This window comes from Lithobates pipiens, unplaced genomic scaffold (assembly GCF_037356315.1).
Source record: "Lithobates pipiens isolate NorthernLeopardFrog02 unplaced genomic scaffold, aLitPip1_a1.2 Scaffold_10, whole genome shotgun sequence".
NCBI classification, from domain to species: domain Eukaryota; kingdom Metazoa; phylum Chordata; class Amphibia; order Anura; family Ranidae; genus Lithobates; species Lithobates pipiens.
In genome coordinates this window covers 146,148,891-146,175,552 of record NW_027507686.1, presented here as the reverse complement: position 1 = coordinate 146,175,552, position 26,662 = coordinate 146,148,891, and the positions used below count along the sequence as shown (strand labels likewise).

At 43.0% G+C, this 26,662-nt stretch overlaps 1 protein-coding gene across 5 annotated transcripts in view; it reads right to left on the bottom strand.

Moving 5' to 3' along the window:
* CYLD (CYLD lysine 63 deubiquitinase) overlaps nucleotides 1–26,662 on the bottom strand; it is a 152,440-nt gene that overhangs the window by 14,308 nt on the left and 111,470 nt on the right. For all 5 annotated transcript variants that reach the window (XM_077458414.1, XM_077458411.1, XM_077458420.1 and 2 more), the window contains 4 exons: nucleotides 23,105–23,196; nucleotides 21,373–21,439; nucleotides 8,354–8,486; nucleotides 2,356–2,464 (listed from right to left, as the gene is read on the bottom strand). In XM_077458414.1, the coding sequence (XP_077314540.1) occupies nucleotides 2,356–2,464; nucleotides 8,354–8,486; nucleotides 21,373–21,439; nucleotides 23,105–23,196 (401 nt within the window). The remainder of the gene's footprint in view (nucleotides 1–2,355; nucleotides 2,465–8,353; nucleotides 8,487–21,372; nucleotides 21,440–23,104; nucleotides 23,197–26,662) is intronic.

Genomic DNA, 26,662 nt, shown 5'->3' with positions numbered 1-26,662 from the left:
GGAACAATTGAGAAAGAAAGTAATTGAGATCTATCAGTCTGGAAAGGGTTATAAAGCCATTTCCAAAGCTTTGGGAATCCAGCGAACCACAGTGAGAGCCATTATCCACAAATGGCGAAGACATGGAACAGTGGTGAACCTTCCCAGGAGTGGCCGGCCGCCCAAAATTACCACAAGAGCGCAGCGACGACTCATCCAAGAGGTCACTAAAGACCCCACAACAACGTCCAAGGAACTGCAGGCCTCACTTGCCTCAGTTAAGGTCAGCGTTCATGCCTCCACCATCAGGAAAAGACTGGGCAAAAATGGCCTGCATGGCAGAGTTCCAAGGAGAAAACCACTGCTGAGCAAAAAGAACATCAAAGCTCGTCTCAATTTCTCCACAACACATCTTGATGATCCCCAAGACTTTTGGGACAACATTCTGTGGACCGATGAGACAAAAGTGGAACTCTTTGGAAGGTGTGTGTCCAAGTATATCTGGCGTAGAAGGAACACTGCATTTCATAAAAAGAACATTATACCAACAGTAAAATATGGTGGTGGTAGTGTGATGGTCTGGGGCTGTTTTGCTGCTTCAGGACCTGGAAGACTTGCCGTGATAAAAGGAACCATGAATTCTGCTGTCTACCAAGAGATCCTGAAGGAGAATGTCCGACCATCTGTTCATGTACTCAAGCTGAAACGAACTTGGGTTCTGCAGCAGGACAATGTTCCTAAACACACCAGCAAGTCCACCACCGAATGGCTGAAGAAAAACAAAATTAAGACTTTGGAGTGGCCTAGCCAAAGTCCTGACCTGAATCCTATTGAGATGTTGTGGTATGACCTTAAAAAGGCCGTTCATGCTCGAAAACCCTCTAATGTAACTGAATTAGGACAATTCTGCAAAGATGAGTGGGCCAAAATTCCTCCAGGACGCTGTAAAAGCCTCATTGCACGTTATCGCAAACGCTTTGTTGCAGTTGTTGCTGCTAAGGGTGGCCCAACCAGTTATTAGGTTTAGGGGGTAATCACTTTTTCACACAGGGCCATGATGGTTTGGATTTTTTTTCACCTTTAATAATAAACACCTTCATTTACAAATTGCATTTTGTGTTTACTTGTGTTGTCCTTGACTATTGTTTAAATTGGTTTGATGTTCCGAAACACTTAAGTGTGACAAACATGCAAAGGAACAGGAAATGAGGAAGGGGGCAAACACTTTTTCACACCACTGTACCTTACTAAGCAATAATGGTACCTTTAAAGCGGGAGTCCGCCGGGAGTTCCGCTGTTTTTTTTTTTTTTAAAGCCAGCAGCTACAAATACTGCAGCTGCTGACTTTTAAAATAATGACACTTACCCGCCCAGCGCGCCCGTGATGTCGGCACCCGAAGCCGATCTCTCGATCGTCTCTCCGGTGCTGCCGCCGCCATCTTGGGTATGGGAATCAGGAAGTGGAGCCTTTCGGCTTCATTTCCCGGTTCCCTACTGCGCATGCGCGAGTCGTGCTGCGCAATAAGGATGGTCCCGCTGTCTCTGGGATCTGTGTGTTTCCCAGCAGGCAGCGGGGGACTTTCGGAAAGGGGCGTAGATTCTGCGGAAAGGGGCGTACCTTCTGCAGAATCTACGCCGGAAGTGGGCGCAGATACCTGTACTGTACAGGTACCTGCACCCCCCTCCCCCCTGAAAGGTGCCAATTGTGGTGCCGGAGGGGGGGAGGATTCCAATGAGCAGAAGGTCCACTTTAGGGTGGACCTCCGCTTTAATGCAAAATGTACTACTTTAAATAAAAACACACCAAGTACTTGTTTCTTTCACTTTCTTCCTTTCCTCACCTTGTCCTCCCCTATGCTTTTAGGGCTGTTAGCACAAGCCCATGCCACTGTAAATATTGTTATTTTTACATTTGGCATGTTTGCAGTTGCACTTCTAACAGTGCATATGTCTTAAGTGACTGGAGTATAATACATTATTAGTGTGATGTTGCTCTGCACTTACATAATCTTAAAAAAAAAAAAAAAAAAAAAAAATCAGACATGCATTTGTGGAAAAGAAGAATGCACATCAAGAGCGACATCTAAGGATTTGTTGTCATTCTTTTTCTGGAGACCTCTCTGCACTATACATAAAAGGTATGTATAGGCTACCTGCTTCTAGCAATTCATATCCTTTATTAATTGTATTGCAGCATAGAGAGGGATTTGTCATTGCTGACAGATTTTAAAGGTGCAGACATCGGGCTGTCGTTCTGATCATAGCTTGACTATCTGGTGAAAAACTCCCCTTTTCTATCCTCACAGGTATACTTTAAGCAGTTACAGTTTTGCTTTAAAGAGTAAAGTGTCTGTTAAGGAAATTTCTGTTACTCACTGTCCTCCAGTAAGTCTGTAATATTCAGATCCAAGGAAGGAAATATTTTGTTGAACATCTTGAAGTCTTTTCCAAATCGAGGCATCTGAACTATTAGACATGATGGAGCCTATTAAACAATGAATACATTACAGAAATAATGTCAAATGAAAGGACAAATAAAAACGAACTCAAATAAAAAGCTACACTATATGGGCAGACGTGTGTGAACAACCCTCCAAAGGACTGAGTTCAATATGCCACCACATATAAAGTATTTAAGACAAAATGTAGGCTTCTACCCTTGTGCCAATAGTTTGGGGAAGGAATATTCCAGCTTGACCTGGGCACAAAGTGAGATACATAAAAGCCATCTTGTGTTTTAATGTCCTACGAAAGATGAACTGAGCTCTGTCAAAATGCTGTTGCTCTCATTTATCTGATTTATACACATACATAGCAATCAGCCATAACTGTATGAATACCCACATAATTTTGTGTATGCCCCCCTTTTGTTGCCAAGCAGCCCGGATTCATCAAGGCATAGACACAATTAGACTCTGAAGGTATGCTGTGGTATCTGGCACCAAGCAGTCAGTAGCAGATCCTTTAAGTCCTGTAAGGTGCAAAGTGGGGCCTCCATGGATTGGACTTGTTTTTCCAGCACATTCTACAGATGCTCAGTTGAATTGAGATCTGGAGAATTTGGAGGCCAAGTCAACACCTCAAACTCATTGTGTTCCTCAATCCATTCTTGAACCATTTTTGCAGTGTGGCAGAATGGCTTATCCTGCTGAAAGACATCACTGCCATCAGGGAATACTGTTTCCATGAAGGGGTGTACATGGTCAACAACAATGTTTAGGTAGGTGGTACATTTTAAATAACATCCACAGGAATGGCAGGACCCAACATTTCCCAGCAGAACACTGCCCAAAGCATCACACTGTTATGCCTGCTTGCCTTCTTCCTATAATGCAGTCTGGCGCCCTCTCTTCCTCAGGTAAGTGATGTACTCACCCCCACATAATGTAAAAGAAAATGTGGTTCTTGAGGCTAGGCCATCTTCTCCCATTGCTTCATGGTCTAGTTATGATGTTCACATGCCCATTGCAGTTGCTGGAGGCTGTGGAAACGGGTCACCATGGGCACACTGACCCATACACAACAAACCGCAATGCCCATTTATTCTGCTTTCAACACATCAATTTCATAGACAACATATTTACTTGCTGTCTAATATATTCCATTGACTTTCATATGCCATTGTAACGACATAATCAATGTTGTTCGCTTAACCTGTCAGTGGTGATAAAGTTATGGCTGATCGGTATATATTTAACCACTTTAAGACCACCCACTGCACATATACTGCAGCAGGACGGCTCTATTGCGTGAAACATACCTGTACATCATTTTGTGTAATAGATATTGTGGGTGTTGCGCTTGCACGTCCCCGTGAGTCTGACGGACTATATGTCCGCCGGCCACACCTGCGATCGGGTACAGAGAGGCAGAACGGGGATCTGCCCATGTAAACAAGACAGATCCCCGTTCTGACAAGGGACAACATAGCTGGATAGCTGTTGTTTCTAGTGATCAGGAACAGCGATCTCTGTGTTGTTCCAGTGAGCACATCTCCCACACAGTTATAACACACCCAGGAAACACAGTTAACCCCTTGATCGGCCCCTAGTGTTAACCCCTTCCCCGCCAGTGAAATTTATACATTGATCAGTGCATTTTTTTTAGCCAGGATCACTGTATCAAATGCCACTGGTCCCCAAAAAGTGTCACTTAGGGTCAGATTTGTCTGTTACAATGTCGCAGTCCTGCTAAAAATTGCAGATTGCCGCCATTACATGTAAAAAAATAAAATAAAAGTCCATAAACCTATCCCCTATTTTGTAGAAGCTATAACTTTTGTGAAAACAGCAAAAAAAGTCTGGCACCATAAAACTGGGACATTTGTAATTCTTTATGTCCTACTTGTGCCCAATAAGCAGCTATATGGATGAACACAACTGGAGAGATGTGATAAAAGTGTACACAGTCAATGGCAACCATAAGGAAAAGCACTATTCGAGCCAGTCTTGTGCAGACAGATAAACAGGCAAAAATTAAAAGAACCATTTATAGATTTAATGTTGCCATACAATTATTTTTTTTAATTAAAAAAAATGAAAATCCTCCTTTTCTTGCTTGCTCACCACTATAATGGTACCTTATTTAGCCGTACATATACATATATCCTTCATTTAATTTTATTTCACCTTTCCCTACCTACTCCTCCCTTCCCCTACCTACATTAATTATATCTACCATTCCTTTATTATCATTAGTTTTCTTTGTGGCTTCTTATTTATGTAGGTCTTAGTCAGTGATTTTCCAGTAATTGTATTATGATTTTTATGCTGTTTAATAGTAGAGATTTTGCTACAGTGGATGTAACCTGTCATGGTTTCTTTAAAAATGTTAATCTTCCAGCAGTCATTTCCTATTTAATCCCCATTGGCTGATCATGTCCCGAGGAAGCGCCATACCCCGATACGCATTTTGTTTAGCAAAAATATGTAGCAGTATACATATTGGCCTAAACTGATGAATACATTTGTTTTTTTAATACATATTTCTTTTGGATATGTATCATAGCAGAAAGTTAAAAATCTTTTTTTTGTTTATAGCACAAAAAACAAAACAAAAAAAAAAAAAAAAACGCAGAGGTGATTAAATACCACCAAAAGAAGGCTCTATTTGAGGGGAAAGAAAAAAGAAAATCAATTTTGTTTGGGTACAACGTCGTACGACCACGCAATTGTCAGTTAAAACAACGTCTTATCACAAAAAATGGCCTCGTCATTAAGGGGGTAAATCCTTTTGGAGCTGAAGTGGTTAACTAGCACACCAGCATAGTTCTATGTGTTCACAAATGGGACGGACTCAGTAACCCCAGCTCTCAGCTATTATACAAATAAATATAGGGCGAAGTCTACATTTAAACCTCTAGGTTCTACAGTGTACATTTTATAGATCCACTGAATCTCTACGCATTTCAGAATTATGCCCTGTACACACGGTCAGACATTCCGACGACAAAATCCGTCTGATTTTTTCCGAAGGATTTTGGCCTAAACTTCTCTTGCATACACATGGTCGGACAAAGTTGTTGGAAAATCAGATCGTTCAGAACGAGGCAATTGTTTTCGTAAAAGTTTAGATTCTGCTCTCAAAATTTGTGTGTCGGAAATTATGACGGAAAAAGTCCAATGGCGCCCACACACGATCGGATTTTCCAACAACACAATCCGATCGCACTTTTTCCGTCAAAAAGTCCGACCGCGTATACAAGGCATAAGTTATCTGTCATCACTCCATCTTAATGGAGCTATATGATCTATGACTGTATATTTAAAGTGATTGTAAATGATCACCTTATAAAACAGACAATTTTGTTTAAAATAGAAGTAAAAGGCAAAAGATTTGTGTATAGATCTAAAAAAACATTATAAATACCCTCCCCCCCCCCCCTTTTTAAGTGATCACATTCCCTCTGTTTGCAGCTGCATAAGAGCTGGGGGAGAAGAAACAGCATCACATTGAGCTTCCCAGTAAATGGCTATGCGGGAGGGGACAAGTCTGATCATCCCAGCATAGCTAAAGAATTGACCGCAATGTGCTCTCCTGTTTAGTGTGGTCAGTTTTTATAGGAATGAAGAGGGACTGGCAGGAACACCAGGGACTTCACACAAAGGAAGCAATCCAAAGAGAACAGGATACTTTTTCACACAAGTATATGGTACAGCAGGCACATGGCATATAGGATCCTGAATGAGATTACTCTAAAATGTCTGGGTACTGGTAATACTATTTTCTTGTCTCTAGTGAAATATTTATGACAGGTTAAGCAAGTAACATTGATTATGTTGTTACAATGGCATATGAAAGTCAATGGGATATATTAGCAAGTAAATATGTTGTCTATGAAATTGATGTGTTGAAAGCAGAAAAAATGGGCATTGCAGTTTGTTGTGTATGGGGCTGTATAGCCACAGACCGGTCAGTGTGCCCATGGTCACCCGTTTCCACAGCCTTCAAGCAACTGCAATGGACATGAACATCATAACTAGACCATGGAGCAAAGGGAGAAGATGTCTTGGCCTCATGAATCACATTTCCACATGCACTTGATAATATAGATTACATATGAAGTCTGATATGTGCATTACCCATTAAGATTGGTGTTCCTTATGGGTATGGTTAGAAAAATCTACCCTTAAAGCGGAGTTCCACTCATTTCTGTGTTTATTAAGTCAGCAGCTACAAAAAGTAGTGTAGCTGCTGACTTTTAACAAACACTCACCTGTCCCATGGCCCAGCGATGTGGCTGCCCAAAGACTCGCTTCTCTCCTTTCCCTCTTGGCAGCGCCGGCATTGCAAGTGTGGGCACCCGGCTGTGAAAGCTTGCGGCTTCACAGCCGGGTGCGCACTGCATATTCTGAACGGCTGGGCAATCTTCTGGGACCTGTGACGTGTCCCAGAAGATTGCAAGGAGGGAGAGAAGAACTTTCGCTTGGCGCTGCGGCACCATGAGCAGAAGTGGGAGCTGGGTGCCTGTCAAAACAAGATACCCGCTACCCAAAAATGACATGCCAAATGTGGCATATCGGGATCAGGAGTGCTTAAAGCGGAATTTCCACTTTGGGTGGAACTCCTCTTTAACCACTTCAGCCCCGGACCATTTTGCTGGCCAAAGACCAGACCACTTTTTGCGATTCGGCACTGTGTCGTTTTAACTGACAATAGCGCGGTCGTGCGACGTGGCTCCCAAACAAAATTGACGTCCTTTTTTTTCTCACAAATAGAGCTTTCTTTTGGTGGTATTTGATCACACCTGCGGTTTTTATTTTTTGCGCTATAAACAAAAATAGAGCGACAATTTTGAAAAAAAACGCATTCTTTTTTACTTTTTGTTATAATAAATATCCCCCAAAACTATATTAAAAAAAACATTTTTTTCCCTCAGTTTAGGCTGATACGTATTCCTGTACATATTTTTGGTAAAAAAAAAAAAAAAAAAATCGCAAAAAGCGATTATTGATTGGTTTGCACAAAAGTTATAGCGTTTACAAAATAGGGGATAGTTTTATGGCATTTTTATTAATAATTTTTTTTTTTTACTAGTAATGGCGGCGATCAGCGATTTTTATTGTGACTGCGACATTATGGCAGACACATCGGACATTTTTGGGACCATTGTCATTTATACAGCAATCACTGCTATATAAATGCAGTGATTCCTGTGTAAACGACACTGGCAGTGAAGGGGTTAACCAGTGGGTGGCAGTGTAGGGGTTAAGTGTTCCTAGGGGTGTGTTACTAACTGTTGGGGGCTGGACTTTAATTTAGTGAACACTGATCTCTGCTCCAATCACATGGAGCAGAGATCAGCGTCACTAGTTGCTAGGCAGAACGGGGAGATTCTGTTTACAATGGCATCTCTCCGTTCAGCCGCCCGGTGAGACGATCGCGGACATGCCCGCGGCGATCGGGTCCGCGGGACCCGCGACCGGACTCACGGGGGTCCCGACCAGCACGCGGTACCGCTTAAGCATGTGAGTAATGCACACAGTTCAAGCATGGAAAAGACCCCTTGCACTTGTTACCTAAAAAAAACTTTTTTCAGTACAATAATCTGCACTGGTGACATTGCTGGAAATTGTAGGGCCTTTGCTAAAGGATTGCAGTGATGTGCAATGAGACTAATGTGAAGCGTCCCAATACTTTTAGTGTATGCCAAATAGCTTCACATTAGTCTCATTACATACACCACTGCAATCCTTTAGAAAAGGCCCTACAATTTTGGGAATATAGTGTAGTCTTGGATAGGCTATTTTACTGACAATTCTTAAGTAAAAAATGTTGGAGGGTTGCAACCTACTTGTGCCCTTTTATATACTGTATATTGGAACCTCCATATATATGGAACAATACAATAAGGACATAGGAATTTGTGTTTCACCTCTGCAAACTTCAGATTGCTGTTTATAAATGACCACTCAAGTAGCTGCTGTATGGTGGGAACCCCAACATTCTCATTTTTATCCATGAAGATTTGGTAAAAGTAGCAGTCTTGTACTTTCTGACCTGCTGACCTGAAACAAAAGAATCGTTAAATTAAACAAAAAAAATATAGAATGTTCTAGCTTTACTTGTACATAGAAACATAAATAAAGGTCAAGGGGTCTTGTGCCTATCCATTGTCTATTCACAGGTGGAGGGGAAAACATTCCTCTGGTTCCAATGATACACCCTCAATGTCAAAAGGAAGGAAAGGACAATAAATGAAAATGACACACACTAAAAAGAAAAAAACTTTTAACATAGTCTATTTTCTAGATATTCCACTAGGTGTCGCACTATCCACATTTTATATTTCAGATGTATGCCTTGTCTGAGGGATGAGCTGCATTGGACAACTTGAAATGTACACTATAAAATCATAACTTGAAAACTATAGTTAATATGTTACATAGTTACATACAGTGGTTATAAAAAATTCTATACACCCCGTTAAAAGATCTTTTCACTGTAGTTAGTCTGGTTGAAATAAAGTCCATCTAGTTCAACTGATTAAAAAAAAAAAAAAAAAAAACACACAAAAAGATAAAACATCTATATACACAATCCCATACCCACAGTTGATTCAGAGGAAGGAAAAGCAATCCAATAAAGCATGGTTCAATTTGCTCCAATGGGGGGGGGGGGGGATTCCTTCCCGATCCCCAAGAGGCAATCAGATATTCCCTTGATCAACTACCCCTCACATTAATACCTCTAAAATTTGGTATCCAGTTTTCTTCTGTGCATGTAGGAATGCATCTAGCTCTTAAAGAGAAAAAAAAAATCTACTGAGCTTGCCAGTACCAGTTCTCGGGGGATTTTTCCCATTTTCACAGCTCTTACTGAGAAGAAGCCTTTCTGTACGTGTAGGTTAAATCTTCTTTACTCCAGACGTAAAGAATGCCCCCTTGTCCTCTATAATGACCTGCAAGTGAATAACTGTACACCAAGTTGACTATATGGACCAATTATGTATTTATACAAGTTGGTCATATCCCCCCTTAATCTCCTCTTCTCAAGAGAGAATAAATTCATTTTCTCTCATCTTTCCTCATAGCTAAGCTCCTCCATGCCTCTTATCAGTTTGGTTGCCCTTCTCTGCACTTTCTCCAGTTCCCCGATATCATTTTTGTGAACTGGTGCCCAAAACTGAACTGCATATTCCAGATGAGGTCTTACTAATGATTTGTACAGGGGCAACATGATGTCTCTCTCTCTGCTGTCCTTACCTCTCCTAATACAAGAAAGGACTTTTGCTTTGGAAACTTGCATGCTATTAAGCTTATTGTCTACCAAAACCCCCAGATCTTTCTCCACTATGGATTCCCCCAGTTGTACTCCCCCTAGTATGTATGATGCATGCATATTCTTAACCCCCAAGTGCATCAACATTAAACCGCATTTGCCACTTAGTTGCCCAATTAAACAGTGCATTGAGGTCGGCTTTTAAATTGGAGACATCCTGTAAGGCCGTTAGTCCACTGCATAGCGTGGTGTCTGCAAAGACTGAAATTTTACTTTTAAACCTAAACCCTATATAATTAACCACTTCCCGACCAGTGCACGACGATGTACGTCGACAGCATGGCACGGGCAGGCATATTGGCGTACATGTACGTCCAATATTCGTTGCCGCCGTGCCATCGGGAGCGCGCCGCCGGCGGCGCGCTCCCGTGCTGGTCGGGACCCCCGTGAGTCCGGTCGCGGGACCCGCGGACTCGATCGCCGCGGGCATCCCCGCGATCGTCTCACGGAGCGGCGGAATGGAGGAAATGCTGTATAAACAACATTCTCTCATTCTGCCTAGCAACTAGTGACGCTGATCTCTGCTCCATGTGATTGGAGCAGAGATCAGTGTACACTAAATGAAAGCCCAACCCCCCCACAGTTAGTAACACTCCCCTAGGAACACTTAACCCCTACACTGCCACCCACTGGTTAACCCTTTCACTGCCAGTGTCATTTACACAGGAATCACTGCATTTATATAGCAGTGATTACTGTATAAATGACAATGGTCCCAAAAATGTGTCAAAAATGTCCGATGGGTCCCCGACAATGTCGCAGTCACAATAAAAATCGCAGATCGCCGCCATTACTAGTAAAAAAAAAAATAATAAAAAATTATTAATAAAAATGCTATAAAACTATCCCTATTTTGTAAACGCTATAACTTTTGCGCAAACCAATCAATAATCGCTTATTGCGATTTTTTTTACCAAAAATATGTAGAAGAATACGTATCGGCCTAAATTGAGGGAAAAAAATGTTTTTTTATATATTTTTGGGGGATATTTATTATAACAAAAAGTAAAAAATAATGCGTTTTTTTCAAAATTGTCGCTCTATTTTTGTTTATAGCGCAAAAAATAAAAACCGCAGGGGTGATCAAATACCACCAAAAGAAAGCTCTATTTGTGGGAAAAAAAGGACGTCAATTTTGTTTGGGAGCCACGTCGCACGACCGCGCAATTGTCAGTTAAAGCGACGCAGTGCCGAATCGCAAAAAGTGGTCTGGTCTTTGACCAGCAAATTGGTCCGGTCTGAAAGTGGTTAATAAAGATATTAAAAGGAAGGGTCCCAACACTGAACCTTGGGGTACACCACTGATAACCTTAGACCATTCAGAGTATAAATCAATAACCACTACTCTCTGAATTCGGTCTTTTAGCCAGTTTTCTATCCATGTACAAACTGATTTTTTCAAGCCTGTAGACTTTACCTTACACATTAATCATGTGTGGGGAAATGAGTCAAACACTTTTGCAAAATCCAGGCATACTACGTCCATAGCCACTCCTTTGTCCAAGTTTTTGCTTACCTCCTCATAAAAAGAAATCAGGTTTGACAACTTCAGTCTTCCGTGAATCCATGCTGACTTTTGCTTTACCATTTTAAACCCAGACCAATTCTGCCATTTATGTTAAAATCCGCACTTTTTGTTAGAAAACTACTTAAGAGCCCCCAAACATCATATATGTTTGAAAGCAGAGGACCTAGACTTAGAATGAAATGGTGGTTTCTGCAAAATAGGATTTTTATAACAGCTGACCTGTAAAAGCTCAGACTTGGCCCTTAATAGTACTCAAGGCCAACTTCATCTCTACCCCTAATTGTAGAAAGGCAAGAATTCTGCCTATGATATATCTCCAACCCTTGGATTTACACCAGGAAACATAAGCCCACCAGACTCTATAATATATAGTTCTGGAAGCTGGCTTCCTTGCATTAATCAAGGTAGATATAAATGACCTGGAAAGCCCACATTTCTTCAGAATGTGGGTTTCAAAAGCCAAGCCGTTAAATTTAGCATTTGTAAGGTAGGATGGAATATCGGCCCCTGTGAGAGTAGGTCTGGCCGTAGTGGAAGGGACCATGGATCCTCCACTGCCATCTTTACGATTTCTGCATGCCATTACCTTCTGGGCAATGCTGGTGCTACCAGAATTACCGGCTTTCTTTCCAGCTTGATCCTGCAAAGAAGTTATGGCAGCAACTGAATAGGGGGAAATGCATAAATCAGTGCGCACTGATCCCACAGGGTCACCAACGCATCTGTTCTGCATGCGAGTGGATCCCTTGTCCTGGACACAAAGTTGACTAACTTCATGTTGAATCTGGACGTTAGAAGATCTACGTCCGGAGTCCCCCTTCTTTGGCAAACAGCCTGAAAAATGTTGGGGTGAAGAGACCTTTCCCCTAGGAATAACTGCTGGTGACTTAGGTAGTCCGCCTGTCAATTCTCTACTCCCAGAAAGAAGCAATAGGCATGGAACATTCCTTTCTGCCAAAGTTAGAATATGGTTCACCTCTGTCTGCGCTGCAAGACTCTTGGTGCCCCCATGGTGATTGATATAGGCCATGGCTGTGGCATTGTCGGATTGGATCCTGACAGGACAATCCTGTAACCTGAAAGTCCAGGCCTTCAGAGCGAGACGCACTGCCCGAATCTCTAGGATATTGATGGGCAAGGCTCTTTCGGTTCTTGACCACTGTCCCTGGACAGTTGTCTTCTCTAGTACTGCTCCCCAGCCTTAAAGGCTGTCGTCTGTCGTTAACATTTTCCAGATAACTGGTCTGAAGGATTTTCCTTTCAGCAGATTCCGAGTTAGTAACCACCAACTGAGGCTTTGAGACACCCTTGGGGACAGCCACATTGGCAAGTCCAAAGCTTGGATCGTTTTGTTCCAAGCAGACAGGATACTGTTTTGCAACAGTCTCGAATGGAACTGGGAATAGGGAACCGCTTCAAATGAAGCCACCATCTTTCCTGACAACCTCATGCAAAGGCGAATGGAGGGATCTCCTTTCCACCTGACCATCCGCACCAGCTCTCTTATGGAGTTGATTTTTGCCTGAGGCAAGAACACCTTTTTCTGTGTTGTATCTATGATCAGACTCAAATACTCCAGCTTTTTTAGCGGTTTTAAGGAAGACTTCTCTAGGTTTAGAATCCAACCCAGACTTTCCAGGTAACTAGTTGTAATGAGCACACTTTGCTCCAAACGAGACACCAATTGGTTTATTAGCAATAGATCGTCTAGGTATGCCAAGACCGTTATGCCCTGTGCCTTTAACCTGGCTAGAGGTGGGGCCACCACTTTTGTGAACACTCAGGGTGATGTAGCTATCCCGAAGGGCAAGGCTACAAACTCAAAATGCTGCTGTACTACTTTGAACCGCAGAAACCTTTGGTGAGCGGGAAAACATAGGGAAAGAAGATATGCATCCCTGATGTCGATAGACACCAGAAGTTCTCCTCCTTGTAGGATAGAAGGTACTCTATGAGAAAGGAGCAGATCTTCAGGAACTGATTTAGATTCTTTAGATCTAGAATGGGTCTGACATCTCCATTCGGTTTTGGTACCGTAAAGAGGTTTGAATAAAACCCCAAACCTTGCTCTTCTGTGGGGATCTGAATGATCACCCCCTGAGCCAGTAATCGGTCTAATGCCCAAAACATAGATTGCCTTTTCCCTGGATCTTTGGGAACATTTGATCTCAGAAAACGAGACGGTGGAAACTCCCGAAATTCTAGTTTGTATCCTAGAGACACTGTGGAGATGACCCATCTGTCCTGAATTTCCTCTTGCCAAACTTCTGAGTATTGCAGAAGTCTTTCCCCCACTCCGGTGAGAGGGGGCGCCTCTTCACAATGAGGCTTTAGTATTCTGCTCTGCAGATTTCCAGCCCCAGGTCTTCTTCTGTGCCTGGGCCTGACCCTGAGGCTTTCCTCTAGAGTCTGACGGTGGAGACTGTTGCCACTGCCTATAGGCAGATTCCCATGGCGCATTGGGAAAGAGTCAGTTTAAATGAAGGACGTTTATACTTTCTTTTGCCTGGCAAAAGAGTACTCTTCCCACTAGAAGTCGTTTGGATGTATTTGTACAAATCTTCCCCAAATAGTCAATCCCCATGAAAAGGGAAACTAGTCAGGAGCTTTTTGCAAGATGCTGCGGCTGACCAATTTTTTAACCACATGGTCCTAAGCATGTGTACTAGCACAAGTGCAAGGCGGGATGCCTGGTGAGTATTTCATGGAGTCTATGGAAAAACATAGCGCCCTTGGTAGTTCGGCCAAATTGCGGGTCTGTTGTGCAGGGACCTCCTTAAGGCCCTGTCTAAGCCGGTCCTTCAGTAACCGCACCTACCAAAGAAAAATAGTATTTCAACAGAAATTCCAACCTTTTATCTGTTGGATCTTTAAGCATTTGTGCGTTGTCTACTGGGCAAGTTAGACTATTATTCACACTGGAAATCGCAGCGTCAACTGCTGGTACAGTCCATCATTTGGTGAATTTCTCCTCCATGGGATAGAGTGCTGTGAATCTCTTTGGAGGGAGAAAATGCTTATCCGGGTGATCCCATTCAGTATAAATAAGCTTTATGCATGTACAGGAAACTCATGAAAAGGCTGTAAAGGTTTTAAGGAACCTAAAGAAGAAACAGAACTTTCAGCTGACTCCACTAGGGTTAGCTTGAAAGAGGCACGAACCATCTCCGTAAGAGATTGTACCAGCAATATCTCAGATTGCAAGGCTGAAAAAGGTTCATCTACCATTGTTTCCTCCACAGAGGAGTAATCGGTTTGCCTTTCTTCCTGATCGCCTGAGGGTAACACCTCATCCTCTACCCACTGTTCCCTTGGTAAGGGGTCTGAGGTGGGGGAAGGGGATCTAAAACGCTTCCTATCCTTATGGATGGAGGATGCGATTAAAGTCGCTAATCTTCCTTCTAGGCCTTGCAGGGCGGAGGAAAACGCATCTTCAGTCACGTATACAGGGGCTGAAAAGGTCCCAATGACTCACCCTGGCTTGCCATATCTGGTATCTCAGGAGAGGATGACAGTGTGGAGGCACGACTGGAGTTCCCAGCGCCTGGGGGTGGAATTTTTGGTACATTTGTGGTGTTTTTTTGGAGCCATAGTGCTGAGCACAAAAGCAGAGGCGCTAAGTAAATGCACAACTCGCTGAGAAAATAGTCTAGCAAAAGACAAAGCTAATAAAGTTCAGCTTTAGTGTTGTTGTAAATGTTATTTCCTGTAGTGGAAATGCCTGCATCAACCTTACGTGCCCCCAGCGCTCCTGTGTGTCAAGCTCCAGCTGTTAGCTGGGAGCGTCTGTCTCTTGTCCCCATCCCCTGCGCTGTGTGCTGCTTGTGGACTTACGCCCAGCACACAGCGCCGTGCCTTTAAGCTACACCCCCTCCGTCAATTACACATGTCCCTCCCTCTGTATAACTAGTCCTAGTCCACACACGGGCGGATGGCATTCGATACGCTCATTGGGTGAGAAGGGAGGTGAGAAGGGAGGGGAGGGAGGGCTGGGAGGGGAGGGAGGGGAGGGAGGGCTGGGAGGGGAGGGAGGGCTGGGAGGGCTGGGAGGTGGGAAGTTTGAAAAACTTCTGTGGGGAAAAAGAGAAAACTCAACATATGAAAGCCACCGCCGCACCCCCAAGGGGGAGGGGGGGAATACAAGCTACTGTTGTACCTCCCTTCCCCCAGGGGAAATGTTCTAGATGAGGAATCCCCCTGGCTTGCTGAGACCACACACATGCTGTTTAGCTGGGACTTCTGACCTGACTGAGAAGCAACATAATAAGGTATGCATTTACTCCCTCTAGTGGAGACTTTAGGCATGACAACATTTTACTTATGGAAGAAGAAAAAAAAGCATAGGTGGACTTTTTACAGTTCCTAGGCTTCTTCCCTTACCCTTTCTTGCTGCAGGATACTGTTGTAACAGGCAGATCCAAACTTCACCCATTACGGCGGGCTGCATTAGCAAACCTTCAAGGACCAGGTCCCTATTATAGGGGTTCCACTCCCTTGGACCTGTATTAGCACCCCGCCAGACAAGAACTTTAGGTAATATAGAATGACCAAAAATTCCTGGGTCCTTGGGTCCAGCCCTACAAAGAGAGGTGTAACAGGCAAAATCTTGTTATTCTTATGAGAGGCCTGGGTACCATCCACCCTGGCCTCAGTGGCACTTTGGATGGATCTGGTCTATGGAGGCTGTTTAAATCCAGCAGGGATCCCTCCAGCTTTGGAGCTCTTCAGAGCACATCTTCACTCGTGACCAACATCTTAGACACTGGTGAAAAAACTGAGGTACTCCTGGAAGGAGGAGGGGTTATATAGGGGGTGAACTTCCTGTATTGGGTATTCCAATGTCTATCACCTGAAGGTGCCTATATACCCACTAAGTGATTACTATGGTGCTCTGTGTCCCAAGAAATGCATTTTAATGAGCACAAACACAATATTATACCCATCTATTTGGTAAAATATAAAAGATGATGTTACGCCAAGTAAATAGATACCTAGCATGTCAGGCTTTAAAACTGCACATGCCCTTGGAATTGCAACAAAATAAGATACATTAAAATTATCTATAGGTGACGTTTTAAAGGCCTATACAAGAAACAAATTTTGTGTTAAAACAGCAGGTCTGGTGCTAGAATTACAGCTCTCACCCTGATTTTCTGAAGTGATACCAAACGTGTGGTGTAATCGCTGTTTACTTAAGCATGCTGGACCTACGTAAATGTTCAGAATATTAGTTCAGCTTGAAGGTTCAGGACCCAGCCAAACCTCTGTAAGGTCTGATGAATGCCACAGCTAAGTTGTCTGACAGAACCCGCACTGACTGATATTCCACAATGGGGATGCCCTGAAAGCACAGTAGGGCTAACACAGGGGCCAGCACCTTGATGAATGCCCAAAGTACAGAGCATGGGCATGCAGATACTTATCCTTGATGTCCACAGAAGCCAGACAGACATTCTCCCTGCTAAAGGAAAGCTATGACAGACCTATTGAATTCCATGCAGAATTTCTGGGCCTAAATAAAGACATTTAGGGCCTTAAGATCCAAGATGGGGCAGATGCCAGCTTTTGGTTTTGGAAAGGTGAACAGGTTGGAGTAGAACCCCTGGAAACCAATCTGCCACAGGGATTGGAGCAACGATGCTCTGCTCCAGAAAACCTGCCAAGCCTGCATGGTAGGGTGGCCACGTGTCCCGGATTGACAGAATTATTTTTTTTCTCCACTGCAGCGGTATAACCACAGGGGTCGCCATTGCAACCCAGGTTCATACTCCAGGGGGCCCATGCAGCTTCCCTCTAAACCTGTATAGGAGGGGCGACATATAGAGGAACTGATGCCCTCCATGTTCTTTTTGCAGCCACTGAATGCCTGCAGGTGGTAAAGGAGGAAAAGTGGGCATTCAGTGGCTGCAAGAAGAACATGGAGGGCATCAGTTGCTCTATATGCCATCCCTCCTATCCAGTTTACTTCTGCTGCCCACAGGTCCCTTAACGCTCTCCAGGCCCCTCTGTGATCTTCCTGAGCAACTTCTCTGCTCTCTCCCACCCCACTCCCCCTTCTCCAACCCCCTGCTGTCCTCTGGTCCCACCTGTGCTCTTCTTCAGTCCCCCAACCCTGTGCTGTTCTCCGGGCCCCTCCTGTGCTGTCCTCCGGGCCCCTCCTGTGCTGTCCTCCGGGCCCCTCCTGTGCTGTTCTCCCGTCCCCTTCTCTGCTGTTCTCCCGTCTCCTCCTCTGCTGTTCTCCGGTGCCCTCCTGTGCCGTTCTCCAGCCCACCCCCCAGTCCCTGTGCTCTTCCCCAGTCCCCCTGTGTTCTTCTCCGGTCCTCATGCTCTTCTCCGGTCCCCCTGTGCTCCTCTCCAGTCCCTCTGTGCTCTTCTTCGGTCCCCCTGTGCTCTTCTTTGGTCCCCTCTTGTGCTGTTCTCTGCCCCCCCCCCCCCCCGTGCTCTTCTCAGGTTGTCATGCTCTTCTCTATCCCCCCCCCCCCCCCCGGTCTCCATGTTGTTCTCTGGTTCCCCTTCCCCTTGTGCTCTTCTCCAGTTCCCTGCTGTTCTTCAGTCCCCCTGTACTGTCTCCTGGCCCCCCTTCTACCCCTGCAGCTTTGCCAGGTTCCCTCCTCCCCTAACCCATCATCTGCTGCTGAGATATGTCAGGATGGAGAGCAGGGAAGGGGCTGGTAAATACATACCTCCCAACTGTTACTGATTTGGAGGGACTGTCCCTCATTTAGAGCAATGTCCCTCTGTCCCTCTTTCTTCCTTGTTTGTCCCTCATTTTGGTCTGATCTATATAGTTGTATATAAAATGTACTAATTATCTATTAAAAAGCATTTTACAGAGCTAAACCTTTAATCAATATTCCAAATGGCTGCATTTGTAAATTCCAGAAGCCAATATAAAAGAATAGTAGTGGAAAAAAAGCACCTGTGGTTTAAACAATCTTTTTTTTGTATAATTCTCCTTTGTGGGGGCGTGGCAGGGGGTGTGTCCTATGCCTACATATTTTTGCTAATAGGTATCCCTCATTCCCATCTCAGAAAGTTGGGAGGTATGCAAACCCCGCCATAGCGCTGGCGCTCACTCCGCCTCCAGCTCCACCTGAGACTCTGGCCAGCATTCAAAGTGGAGAAGTTAACTTTCTCCTCCTCCTCTGCGTCTAACACTCTCCAGTCTCCACAATGGCGGACAGAACACCTGCACTGCAGTCTGGGTTAGGATCTCTGTGGCTCTGCTCCTGGCTGTATCCCTGCCTCATACAGCAGAGTGTGCCGAAGCCGCCTCCCCCTCCTCGGCTGTTTACATGTACACAGGAGCCAGAGGAGGGACACTGATCTGAGGTCTGTTGTTAAGCTTATATTATCATATGTATATAGAAGGACTGAGGAGGGGGACAGGGACAGTGATCAGGAAAAAAGTAAAAAGCGCCCCCCCCCAGCACATTTCCGACCTCCACCTCTCTACAAGCACAAGTGGAAGGGGAGGGAGTCAGTAAAATGGGGGGTCTGAACTTAGTGGAGAGGGGGGTCCGTACTAAGAGGAGGGGGTCTATACTTAATGTAAACCAGCCATTAACCCGACAAATCACCCAGTGCCGAAATCCCGTCAACTCCGAGACTACATTCAACACCAGGCCCCTGGTCCTTGAAAAAATTGTCCCTGAATGGCAGTTTGGAAATGTGCACCCTACTGCATGGTGATCTGTTAAATTCTTCGGTGACAGAAGCAGGTTGGGGGAAATTAACTAGGGGCTAGGAGCAAAATTCCAGCCCCTGTAACCTACCTCCTGGACTCAAGCATCTGAGATGAAGGTTGTCTATGTGTCAGCAAAGACTAATAAACTCTCCCTACTCTGGAAAGTGCTGGTCTCCCTTAATGCTGAAGAAAATTTATACTAGGATTTTTGGGGCTTAAAAACCCAAGATTTGCAGCAGGACTGGGGCCAGACTTGGGTTTGGAGGTTGAGACCATGCAGTAACTAAAGGGACTCTACTTGGCCTCAGTTGAGGGGTGGGTCTTACCAGACCAAGCACCAGGTTTCTTCTGCTGAGAAAGATGTGCACTCTTGCCACTGGGGATATCCCTGACAAAGGGTACCCAAAGCAACCCCGAAGAGAGGTTTAATGTCACAGGGCAGCTAGTGCCTTTGTATGTGGGTTCTGCATTTCAACACTTCAGCTAAAGCATCCTTATACTGATAGGAAGGCTCATACAGGAGATGGGGTAGGAGACCAACAACCCACACACACTGTAGTTCAAAACTGCAGTATTAGTTCCAAATGCTCTATGACAAAGAGACCAACTGCCAACGTGATCAGATCCCTTCTAATGACCTTAAACCAGTGAGCTAGTGTTTGGCAGTGCAAGGCCAGGACAGGTTGCAGTGCAGGGCCTGCTTTTTAGAAAATAAAACTATAAAAAGGACCTTCAGTCACTTGTTGGCAACCTTAAACATAGGTGTATTCTCCAATAGGATGGTAGAATCTTTGTTAAAACTGCACAGAGAGGTCAGCCCACTTTTTAACAAAATCCTCCTCAAATGGATACATGGCTGGTAGACGCTTGGGAAGTACAAAGAGATGGTCAGAATGTTTCCAGTCTTCAAAGACTGCAAACAGCAGGTACACTGGGAAAGTCTTGGCAGTTTTAGGAGCCCCAAAGGAGGCTAAAGTGAGGACAGCACTGGTAGAGGCTATGGGCTGATTCTTGAGTTTTAAAGTGGTGCAAACTGCATCAATAAGAGCCAAAACAGAGTCTTTCAGACTGGGAGTAATGGAAGAGCACTGTGACGCCCTGTTTACAGGTTGGTCCATCAGGGACTTGAGAAAGTTGGCATCAGAAGGGGTTTTGGTGGTTGAATATTCAGAGGTCTAAAGAGTAGCTAGCCAAAATGTCTGATTTTTCTCAGCAGAGAAAGGACATCCATCCTTTTAGGATATTAGCCAAAACCCGAGACACACACAAGACTTTGTGTATTGCTCAATGAGCGAGAATAACACAATTTATTTTCAATAAAATGCCTGTAACTTCTAAAACTCATATTTGTCAGTTGAAACACCTACTGAGTGCAACTGTCTCCAAACTAGTGTTTTCAGCTTTGCATGGCATGGACTCTCCAATATTCTACTAGGAATGGTAAGTTTACCAGCTTTGGTCGTACTTTCAGATATGTAAAATGAATACAAATTAATAATAAAATAGGTAAAGACCCCTAATAGCAGTGTCAGGGAGACTAGTAACTGTGGTGTAGTGATTCACAAAGCTGGCCACACATTCATTAGAGTCTGATGGTACAATCTTTTATGCTTAACCACATCTATGTAGTGAAAGGGCCTGCATTTAGAACTATAGGCAAAACGTTTACTTTTATTTTGGATAGAATAAAGGGAGGGTTATAATCCCTATCAGTTTATTTTTTGCCATCTGTGTCCTATTAGGGAGTTATACCTTTACTTCCTGTCCCATAGCCAAAACAGGAAGTGATAGAAAACCCATGTAAATTAATGGAATTCTTTGGGGACCTCCAAAGATCTTTGGGGACCTCAAGATGTGCCCACATTGGAAAATTTCCCCCTATTACTTTTCTGCGGACAATTCCAAATTTGGGATTTTCCTTTACTTTCACTTTGACAAATGGTAAACAGGACAAATAGAGAGGGTGGATCTCCCTAATGGGGGCACAGACTGCAAGAAAAACCTAATAGGTGTTCTAATCCCTCTCCACTCTGTCCAAAAATGTTTTTAAAAGTTCTGCCTTTAGTTGTTTGTAAGATTGTTTAGGAAGAGAAAATTGGGTAGCTGTTGCTAAATTTACAGTGGAACTGTCAGTAACTGTAAAGTCTACAGGATTACATTTCTGTCATCTAATAATAGACAGCGACATTATAATTAAAAAAAAAAGTTTTACTTTTTATAATTAAAATAAATACAAACTATACATTAAAAATATTTCATATTTATTAGCCTAATAATATTGTTTACATTTTTTTATTTTTTTTTACACTTTGTTCCATTTACTGTAATTTTTAGGTTATTGTAAACATTGTATTACTTTTAGCACCATGAGTTCTTTCTTACGTTAAAGAAATGTTACCTTATTTTTAAGAGGGGATCTACTCTTAATATATGATGAAACAAGATATTCAAAAATTCTTCAGGATCTGTTGAGAAAACAAACACATCATAGAAAATCTGATGTTCTACAGCTCAACTTTTATATTTAACACACCTTGCAACACTACTGCGGGACTGAGTTAGTTAGCAAAGTGTGTAAATGGTCCATATGACTGTACATCAGGTATTTCATTACAAGCAGCTGCATTTTACAAATGTCTACTTCCATTATTTACAATCTAACCACCTTCTTCAAGCAACCTACATTAGCCACACTCAAATAGACTACCTTTATATATCCTAAAAATCACAATAAATCTCTTTTATGCAAGCAATCACTAAATATAATTATTATAAAAGTCTATAAGAATTCAAAGTACAGATGCAGCCAGCACTAGTAAAGAATCAAAACAAATCTGCAGCCAGGATTAAGCTGTAGTGATCTTCCTTAGATAAGGAAACAGCTGTGGTTTCTAGTACAGATTTTAGTGGGGCTAGGCAGAGTGAATGAGTGTTGTTTTTTTTTTTTTTTAAACATACACCTATATATTAAAGTGAATCGGTGACCAGGCTATAGGCAGTGAAGTATTCTCCTATTTTTAACAAGCAGAAAACGAGCTTCAAAAACATGTTCTCACTGACCTATCTATAGCTGCTTTTACTCTGGTTAAATTCATTCTCAAAAATTCACAGCAGAAAAAAATGAAGTAGTTCAGGTTGTTCTCGTAACAGCTTGGCGGATTCCCCCCTCCTCCCAAAGAACCTTCTTTGTATTAAAGATTAGAAGGCCAGAAGCCTTTAAACCATAGCTAGGGGAATGGGGACAACCGGGAGCTGAGCTCAGGTTTGTAAAGTTATTATGTCAGCAGTTTAGGGGGGAATCTTAGCTATTTAGGGAATCAACCTGAAATAAACAATTTCTTCTACTGTGAATTCGAGGATGAAATTCTCCATGCTGTCTGCAGCTGCAGAGATCAGCTACGGCTTGCTTTAGGTCTGAACTCTAGTCTTACCTTCATTCTTACACTGCTTTTAAGCTCTCTGCTGTACAGAAATAGCTTACTCTGAATACACTGCACATTGTGAGCTTTAAATAATAAAAATAGAAAAGGGTTTTATTTAAAAATTTCCATAACACATTGATTGGTTAGGGAAGTGCGTATTAAAAATGTAAATGTTTTATTTAAAAATGTCCATAGCATGTTGATTGGGTAGGGAAAGGTGGTAGGGTAGCAGGGTAAAGCAAACTACAAGCAGAGTAAACTTCAGCTTTAAAAATTGTTTTCAACTTGTTGTAAGTAAAAATCATAATATAAAATCATTAATGTTTATAGCCTGGCCAGAGATTCACTTTAAAAATGACTTGGATGATCTCCAGGAAAGCTTTATTCCGTTTTATCATCCTTTATCATGCTATACACAGAATGTTCCAGTGTTTGGTAACGTGCTTTCCATGAATTACCCATTCCAAATGCACCTTTCCTGCTAGCTATAAATTGATAATCTGCCTGCATTACCAAATGTTTAGAAATGTAAAATACAAGTAGAAATGTAGGAGGATTCAAGGAGCAATTAATAACATTTTCCAAAATTTTTCCCTTTATGTCCCCGAAAAAGAGGCTATTCTCAATCTGCTAAGAGGCCAGAGTTATGCTGCTGAGATGAAGCTGAAATAATCATGGTGGTCTTATAAAACACTAGTAGACACAAACCTTTTTCTTCTGATGTAAATCCTGATGCAGCTTCCACTTTCTCCAAAATTTTCCTTAGTTTCATTATTTTTGTTGCACATACATATCCATATCTAAAGGTAAAGGTAAAACAGAATATAACTTAAAAATGGTGACCACCAAAAAAAAAGGATTTTTCTATTCACTGTAAAATCCTATTCTTGGAGTCCATTGAGGGTACCCGAAATCTTTAGCCTTTGGGTCTTACTGTTGACCTGTGTCCCTCAATAGACTCAAAGCAAATATGATTTTGTACTTATCATAAAATCCTTTTCTTGCTTGTTAATTGAGAGAACAAAAAGTCTTCAACCTTCAGGGTGACCAAAAGCAGTCAGAGGGGTGGGTATACAAATGCTAACAGGCCCAAGAAAACAGGCAATTGGGGAATAAGTACAGTTTCCAAAGCCACCTGAAGTACTGTAAGCTCATAGCTGGCATCAGATGAGGCCTGAACATTGGTAGAACTTTGAAAATAAATCAAGACCAGGCTGTAGCCTTGCAAATCTGGGAATATATGCTTGATGTCGAAAAGACCAAAGAAGTACTTAGTAGTGTGCCTTGAAAGAAAAGGGTGCAGCACGATTCTTAAAAACCATAAGCTTGGATGATGGTCTGCCTGAGCCTTCTAGAGCAGGGTAACAATAAACTGATTCACCCTTACAGGGTCCACACAGGGTAACAATAATCTACCTTAGACAACAAAGACGTCATGGATATCAACATTACATTGTCTCTATGCAAAACCAGAAAGAGTTCCTAACAGAAGGAGACCTCTTGTTGAGACAATTGCCTCACAGAGGTGATGGCTACAAAAAACACCCCCATACAGGTGAGAGTAGGGTAATGTCTCTAATGCATTGAAACTGCAGTTTCTGGTATACAGAAAAAATACTTATATCCCACGATGTCACAGGAGAATGAACAAATGGGGGCTAAAGGGAAGACTCCCTGTACAAAGATCTTAATCAAGAAGTGAGAGACCAACAATATCTGAAACAAGGTAGAAAAGACAGAAACCTAACTTTTATGCTGAGAGCCAAACACTGGACCAGAGAGAGAGGATTCATCCCATAGAGAAACTTCAAGGGTGGAAGTCTCGAGATCACACCAAGTAGTGCCTTCTATATCCAAGTAGTGCATTCTATAAGTTCCTTCTATATCTGGATGGTAGATCTTATGTGAAGGGAACTAGCCTTCCTAATATTCTAGGAATCACAAAATCGGATGACTCGGTCTCTCAAAACCTGCATGCTGTTAAAGTCAGCGACCATGAAGCAGGGGTGCCAGGAGTCTAACCAGGTCAGTGTACTACATCCCTCTGGGCCAGTTTAGAGCAGTAAAGTTCACCTGAGTGTCCTCCATCTCAATCTTGCGAAGCAGGTGAAGAAGACATTGTTTCCCAATTGCAACACAGGTCCTGGAATGTCTCCAGGTATAGGGACCAGTTTCCCTGGGTCCAGGTGCCGTAAGCCGATTCTGCCTGTCGGTAGCCTGTACCTGGGATGTACAAAGTGGACAAGGAGGAAAGTTCTGCCCGGGACAGGATGCAAGGACTTGCTGCAGTGACATATTTGTGGTGGTGATTCATGTACACACACCCCTGTGGCGTTGACAGTTTGAATCCAGGTCAGATTACCAGTCAGCAGGATTGTCCAATGCTGCAGAAACAGACAAATTGCCCAAGACAACAGGATGCTGATCAGAAGAGGAGTCTCTAAAAATGACCAAGTCCCCTGCATTGCTAGGGTGCCCAGAACATCTTTCCAGCCTGATAGAAGAAGGGAAGGAAGGGCTTCCTGATACCAAATCCAGCCACCATGCCAAGTATTTGACAGGAGGTTGTGTAGAGGTCTAAAAGGAAACTGGGCAAATGAGACTGCCATACAGGAGGCTACAATCAGGTCAAAGACTCTCATATAAAGCAGAAAGTTGAAGAACTCTTGGACTGGAGAGGTGGAAACTGAGATTACAGAGTCTGAGGTTTTTCCAGTGGAAAAAAACACTCTGGTTTGAGCTGTTACCAGAACTAAACCAAGATACTCAATGGCTAAGTTAGTTCCAGCACTAAATTCTGAAGATTTAAGATTCCACATATGTAGGAAATCTCAATCCAGCATAAGCCTGCTAGATACTAACAACAGTAAGCTGCAGAGATGAGCACAAGAAAAGTCTATCAGCTCTGGACCAATAAATTCATAAGGAATCCATGGACATTCTGGCTTAACCTGAATAGCGGAGATGTGTGAGAACTAGAACACAGATGAACAGTAACTGTTAACTGCAAGACTGTCGCTGAGTTCATTATTTGTACAGATAATGAACAGGGAACTGGGAACCTGCACTGAAAACTCAAAAACTTTTTTAGGATTATCACATCAGGCTTGAATCTACCAGTAGACAGACAACTGAAGGAACTTTAAGAAATGAAGTACTGTCAAAGTATAAAGTGGAGAACCTGTGCTTGCTGGTTCAGTGGAGACGTTTCTGGGATTCAACATAACTACCGGCAGCTGTGGATAGTAAAAACAAATTTTGCAAATGAACAGAGAACAGCAGAGCTGAACACTCTCCTGAGGACACTAGCTAAAACTGAGGCATGCTGGTTGTGGGCAGGGTTATTTTGTGCAACAAAGCAGTTTTTTTTTTTGCCAGTGTCCATTTCTCCTATAGACAGCATTATAACCCAAAAGGTTAAAGATTTCCTGTGTTCCTCAATGTACAAGAAAGACAACTATTACTGACCTGGCCATTAATTATGACATTTTATTGCCATAGTCTCTTATTCAGCATAGCAAATATTTGTTTACTATACAGTGGGTATAGAAAATAATCACCCACTTTAAAATAATCACATTGTGTTGCTTTGCAGCCTGAAATGAAGACAGACACCATTTTTGTTTTATCCAGCTGTATTTACTCAGTACTTATAACTTTTCTAAATGTACATAATATAATTGGATACTAACATTTTTAGGTAAAAGTTGATCCAGGGAATAGCCAATTGCCTCTTGTGGGATCAGGAAGGATTTTTTTCCACTGCTGGAGCAAATCAGATTATGCTTTGCCGGGTTTTTTTGCTTTCCTCTGGATCAACTGTGGGTATAGTATTGTGTATATATGGTGGACTTCATGGCAATAACAGAAACTTGGTTTGACAGGCTGGCAAACATCCAGGGGTATTCTTTGTACCAGAGGGACAGGGAAGGTAGAAGAAGGGGAGAGACGTGTCTATATATTGGGACTGATTTACGGGTAGGAGAGCGGAATGACATCAGCGATGTGGGAAGGGGGGAGGTGGAGTCCGCATGGGTGGAACTCCAAAGGGTGGAAGTAAGCGGGAAATTATTAGTGGGGGTATTTTACAGACCCCCAAACCTGAGGGAAGAGGTGGAGTTGGATATCCTTTCACAGGTAGAAAAGGCAGCAAGACAGGGTAATGTCATTATAATGGGGGACTTCAATTATCCCGACATCGACTGGGCAGAAGAGACAGCCCACTCATTAAAGGCCTGCCATTTCTTAAATGTTCTACAGGACAAC